Raw genomic sequence first — 6,525 nt, forward strand, 5'->3', positions numbered from 1 at the left:
GATTTGAAAATATCGGATTTGTGCCGTTCACACTGTCACACCATGATGGGATATGGGTCACAGAGGGTCAAAAAAAATGGATTTGATGCGCTTTCGCCTGCAGTGTGAACGTAGCCTAAGTGCTACCAGTGGGAAGTGAAGCTTGAGCAGACAAACATTACTTCATTGCCCACAAATTTTATTCCCCAGATTGTTGACAGTTGTTGTTGTCTTCATTGTATGACATCATACATTGCTTAAGCTAAGTGTTTGCATGGTTGAGATGATGCCCATATAACACTGCAGCAGAGCGCATTCTGTGTAGGCATTGCCAGTTGTGAACTACCAGGAACAAGAAAGCGCAGACAATAGACAAAAGACTGAGAGTAGATACCTCTCATTTAAAACTGAAATCAAAACACGTTTTTCCTACCACAAACTTGATTGGCTTACTTACCATTTTGTTCTTTCATGATGATGGAGAACTACACCTACAACACCCTCACACTCCAGCTGGAAGGGTTGAATATTTCAGTAGAGTCCACATATGCTTTGTTTCTTCTCCTGCTGTTCTTCTACTTGTTTATAATAGTAGCAAATGGAGGGATTGCTGTTTTAGTTTTCATGGACAAGAACCTTCACCAGCCTATGTATATGCTTTTTTGCAACCTGCCTTTTAATGATATTCTTGGAAACTCTATCATGGTACCTCGATTGTTGATAGACATATTGAAGCCTCCATCTGAACGCTTTATCAGTTATTATGAATGTGTGGTGCAAGCTTTTACCACACATATGTTTGGTACCACGAGTCACACTGTGCTCATGATTATGGCCTTTGACAGATATGTGGCCATTTGTAATCCTCTGCGATATGCTTCCATAATGACCAACAAAATGGTGATCAAGCTGACGGTTTTTGCCTGGGGAGTGGCCTTTGTTTTGGTCGGGATTCTGCTTGGACTGACTGTACGACTGAGTCGATGCAGGACTTTGATTACAAACCCTTACTGTGACAATGCCTCTCTTTTTAAGCTTTCCTGTGAAAATGTGTTCATTAATAATGTCTATGGGCTCACCTTCACTGTGGTCCTGTTTACAGGTTCTATGGGCAGCATTGTTCTCACATATGCTAGTATAACAATTGTCTGTCTAACCAGTAAGAACAAGTCTTTGAACAGTAAAGCATTGAAGACCTGCAGCACCCACCTGGTTGTTTACTTGATTATGCTGTTGAGTGGAATGATTGTCATTATGTTGCATCGCTTTCCACAGTACTCAGATTACAGAAAACTTTGTTCCATTTTGTTTCACATCATCCCTGGAAGCCTCAACCCCATTATTTATGGTGTACAGTCCAAAGAGATGCAAAAATTATTTGCAAAGTTACTACAGAAGAAAACTGGGCCATTAAAATAAGTTTTATTTGCACATGCATTATTAATCATGCAGGATGACACAAGATAATTAAGAATAATTTATTACCAGCACTGTAGAAATGCAACACTATTTTCAAAGGCAAACCCTTGTGGTTCCTTTTTTTTCAACGTGATTTTTGTCAAATATTTAGTTAATTTATTGGAAAAAAAAGAAAATAACATTGAGCAAACCTAGACCTAGAGAGTATTAAAGTGTGTAACAAAAACCCAGTGTCACTGACATGGTGTTATTACAATACATTACTGATATTAAAAGTACAGATGAGAATAAGATGACTTGTAAAAATTTGACCTAAGCTACAGCCCCCACCTGCTTTTACATGTTTCCTGTTGTCTTTATCATTTTCAATGATAGCCTTTTAACACTGTGGGTGGGCCACTTATATGGATACACCGTAATAACATGGGAATGGTTGGTGATATTAAAGTCCTGTTTGTGGCACATTAGTATATGTGAGGGGGCAAACTCCTCAAGATGGGCGGTGACCATGGTGGCCATTTAGAAGTCGGCCATCTTGGATACAACTTTTGATTTTTAAATGGGAAGAGGGCCATGTGACACATCAAACTTATTGGTAATGTCACAAGAAAAACAATGGTGTGTTTGGTTTCAACGTAACTAATATCACCAACCATTCCCATGTTATTACGGTGTATCCATATAAATGGCCCATCCTGTAGTTGCGGGTTTTTTCCTTCCTTGTATTTCACATATATTTTTACTGGGAATACAGTGTAAGTGTATAAAATTATCTAGGGGGGAAAAGTCGTTTCTTTACAATTCACTGTGAATACTTTTTCACATAGTATAAATATTTTTTGTATTTAGTACACATAGCGAATTGGATTTATTTGCCTTATTTAAGTAAAACCAAATTCTACATATCAGCACAAATGCCTCACACCAACTGTCAGCATGGTAGTGGAGGGATGATCAATCGTTTGCACTTGCTTTGCAGCCACAGGTGTTAGAACTTACACGGATGGATTTAGTGGCAGAAACACATACGGGCACAAGATAGTAGTGATGCAGATTTATATACAATGATGGGGAAATATTTACAAGGGAAGGGGCTATATACAGTGACAGGTAAAAATGTGCAAGGAGAGCAGAGCTGAAGAGATGAGACGGAGCCGAGGTATGCGGGTGGGCGGATGATGCACCGGAGCTACCTGAAAACGAGGGACAAACAAAGTTTACCGAGTAACGTCAATAACCGAAAGTTAAACTAAAGTGGACGGGGAGAGTTGGAGAGCTTACTTGAAACACAGAACTACAGCTGTAGCGGTGGTCTCAGACTGGTATGAAGTAACTCTCCGTCACGGATCCAAAGAAGCCAACACAAAGAAAACTAGGCAGGCGAGCAGGCAGCGGGACAGGCTAGAACAAAGGAGAAGCAGGCAGAAGATGGATCCTAAAAAACATGCAGCTCAATAGCGTGGAATCAACAGATTCAGCTGGCACCAACACGTTACCACTTGTGACAGCGACAATACTCTGACACCAGACGTCCGTGACTCAGCTCCATAAAAGCGCTCACTGATGACGTCCAATGCGCCGCAGGTGTGCCGAAATGCCATTAAGCCCCGCCTCGCCTACCTATGCCAAAAAGGGAAACAAAACCCAAAAACAACAATACACCTACCCACCACCTCCTAACAACAGGACCTGGGCACCTTGTGATCGGCGAGTTCATCATAAACTTTTCTGTATACCAAACATTTCTAGAGTCAAATGTGAGGCGATCTTTACCACAGCTCAAGCTTGGATCAAACTGGGTCCCAAACACAGTAGTGATCCCAAGCACCGCAGAAAATCTGCAACAGACTGCCAGAAAAAGAATAAAGATATAAAGATGTAAGTCTCCCTGCATTGTGGAAGATGATAATTCCATTTTGGATGTTGTCAGAACTGAGGTCAGGGTCACTCCAGGCTGTCTGTCTCTGCTGGAGACTCGGGAGAGCTCCCACACAACCGTCTGTTCCTGCTGGAGGCTCAGCCACCTGTTCCCGTCAGATACTCTGGAGAGTCCATCCCGCAACTACCTGCTCAACCACCTGCAACTGCTACACGGCATCTGGCCTGCCTCATTTTGTCCTGCCTTGTCTGGTACTGCACACCGGCCATCTGCCAAGCCACCCAAGAGCGTTCAGTCACATCCACTTCCAGTGCAACCTGCACGTCTACATCCATCCACCAAGCCACACCGACGACAGTTACCATCCAAGCCTACCAAAGCCCTTTGATTCCTTCATCTCCCTCTTCTGGTTCCAAAGCCTTCATCACCACCATTGCCCTCTAGATCTGTTGACCAAGGATCTTCGCTTCCATGAGCGGCCTCCTGAATTGTGTTGCCGCTGCCGCTTTTCATGAGGTCAGTCCCCAGAACTGCTCCATCTCCGTCACAGCCGTTGGCTCCTTGGTTTGCCTCCTGAACTGTGTGTTGAACGCCAGTGCTGCTGACCTCCAGGTCAGTCCCCTGAACTTCTTGGATTTGGACTACTGTGTTTTTATGCCACACAGCGTAAACATGACAAGAGGGTTATCAAGGCCCCAACCTGGTGATTTGATTCGATTTGATCCCGTTTTGACTCAGACAGTCAGAAAGATTATAATTCTCTTCATTTATCAGTACAAATCCTTATTTTTATATCTATCTATGAAAACAAAGCTGACACTTGTGAGACTTCATCAGAGGTGAAAGCATAACAGCAGATGCCTTTGTGTCAAATTAACTGAGGATAAAACATGAAGGAGATTTTTCTGCCCTGTTCTTTTATAGCAGATAACCACCTTAAAAATATTCTGCAGTAGAACAAAAACAGAAGAAAACCATGAATCAACAGAATCAACATTACCTGATGCTGCTAAAGTAAAGCAGAGTTACAAACTTATTTTTAGAGACAGAGATAAGCATTTTGCATTTTGGCAGAATTTGTAAAAGCTGAAACTTCTTCAGTATTGAACAGCGGAAATTAGGCTTTCTTGTCGGAGGTCATTTTTATACACCAGTAGACTGGTGCATAATAAGCAAGCAAATAATACAGAAAACAGATTTTTGATGGTATAAACTGGTCTCTGAGTACAGAGAGAGACTTAACTCATATAAGTTTATGAGTTAACCTAATTAACTGACTCCCTCATTAACCTGTCCAGGGTATCTTCCTCCTCATTTTGCCTCAGCGGGATCATGGCCCCTGGCCTTCTGACCCTGGGTCCGCTGCCTTGTTGATGAGACGCACTGCCAACACGCTAATACACGGCACACAGCAACAACTTACAATAATTGCTAAAATGTAGCGAGAGAAACCATAATAGACAAAATAAACCCTTTCCATTACCCCAACATAAATGTCATGCATTCTTCCAATTGTGTTCTTCAATGTTCATGTAATATTGTGGCATAATTACTTCTATCCACAACAAAAAATCAAACAAATAAGTCAAGCACTAAGACAGCACCTCGTGTCTACGCCTGGCTGTGAGCTGTCCCCATTTTCACCCCGCATCATAGTTTAAACCCGCTTCTGACTTCCCTCACTGCTCACTGTAAAATCCAAACAGATATAATTAGCTTTTTCCTAGTAAAAGGTCCTAGATTACTTTTGTAAATCTATGGGAACAGTCTCTATAGAGTTAACCCGTTTCCTCTTTACAAAGCACTCCTAGTTTCTCAGCACAAAACTTTCAGTTCTCTTAACTCCCCCTTTAATGGCTAGACTATATCAGGCATGAGCACTGTGTTTGGGCAATTGACATAACATAAAAATCATGCAAACTATTACTAAAGCTAATCCTCCCATAACTTTTCATTACTTTTGTGCTCACACGATAACCTCTGTCTAACGAGCTTTCGACCTTCTTTACAATTTAAACAACTAATCTTCTGGGACGGGCGATTCTCTGGGATCTATGCTTCTTTTAGATCACTGTGTCCCCCTTTGTTAGCCAGATCCGTTCGGTCTGGTGCTTCCTGGATTCTCGCCAACCCCTTCGTGCTTTTGCTGTGGTTCTGGAATCTGATCCTTCTGTAAAGGACAGAAAAGGCAAACACCTCTCTGCGAAGCCTCAATAAGCTAATTTATTCATTCCTTGTTCTTTTAGCTATTTAAAGTTGGCTCAGAATATCATGTTTGGGACTCTCTGATCTACAGGATTAGTCTAATTATTATAATGTGTGTAAGCGTGTTTGCATTTACCGCTCTGCACTCTAAGTCCTTCATTATTGTCATGTGTGTATGAAAATAATTATAACCGCTTATTTTAGTAGAAGAAATCAAAAAGAAATCAAACATTTTCAATCTTAAGCATCTTCCCTTCTTTCACAGAAGCATGTTTCATTCAGCTTGCTGTCCCACAGTTTCCCCTTCAGTGTGGTACTCAGCTTCTCATGAACACATGCATTTTATCTTCTAAATGGGATTCATTTTATTTTTAATCATTTAAGCTTAAACATGAAAACAATGATTTATGCGTAAGTTTTACCGTAGCTAAGTTATCAAGCACACTACAAAGTCATACCCTGATCATGCAATCCATTCTTTCAAATTAAACCTAAAATTCCCCCTTTGACATATTTTATGTGTCAAACAGAATGAAATTGCTTCACCACATCTAGGAAATTAAAAGAAAAAGGTTAGTCATATTATTTCTCAGAAAACCTCAGCAATTCTCCTCTCGAGTAAACTTGCTCCGGGCTTGCAAACCTGTGTTAAGAAATGAAATAATTTTAGTTATCATGTTAAATCTCATCAACTCCTCGAGCTTTCTTCCACATCACCCAGACAAAACCTGTTAATTAATATGAACTTCCCATTTGAAACCCCGTTTTCTTTTTATTTTCATTTTGCTTTTCCCACTTTAACATTTAGCATTTCCCAACAATGACCCACTTACAACCAATTAACCCAGTTTTCTTAATCCAGACATCCATAACCCAAATTTAGTAGCCAAAGGGTTCAGTCTTTTTTTTCTTTTTCTTTTTTTTGCCTGTCCCAATTGTATGGAAGCCCGGTTCCACCACCGGTGGCACGGTGGTTAGCACTGTTGCCGCACAGCAAGAAGGTCCTGAGTTCAATTCCACCATCAGGCCGGGGTCTTTCTGTG

The 6,525-nt window shown here is 41.1% G+C and overlaps 2 protein-coding genes across 2 annotated transcripts in view; both read left to right on the forward strand.

The window, feature by feature from the left end:
• The first annotated feature begins 453 nt into the window (after positions 1–453).
• On the forward strand, positions 454–1,398 carry LOC102294562 (olfactory receptor 146-like). The gene has a single exon (XM_005950250.3). The coding sequence runs from the start codon at positions 454–456 to the stop codon at positions 1,396–1,398; it is 945 nt and encodes a 314-aa protein (XP_005950312.3).
• A 1,594-nt stretch (positions 1,399–2,992) lies between these two features.
• Positions 2,993–6,525, forward strand: part of or6at1 (odorant receptor, family 6, subfamily AT, member 1) — a 14,326-nt gene continuing 10,793 nt past the window's right edge. The window contains exons 1-2 of the mRNA XM_014330296.1: positions 2,993–3,105; positions 3,329–3,528. Of these exons, the coding sequence (XP_014185782.1) occupies positions 2,993–3,105; positions 3,329–3,528 (313 nt within the window). The remainder of the gene's footprint in view (positions 3,106–3,328; positions 3,529–6,525) is intronic.

Source organism: Haplochromis burtoni, unplaced genomic scaffold (genome assembly GCF_018398535.1).
Source record: "Haplochromis burtoni strain Fernald_Lab_line unplaced genomic scaffold, NCSU_Asbu1 Contig_759, whole genome shotgun sequence".
Classification (NCBI taxonomy): domain Eukaryota; kingdom Metazoa; phylum Chordata; class Actinopteri; order Cichliformes; family Cichlidae; genus Haplochromis; species Haplochromis burtoni.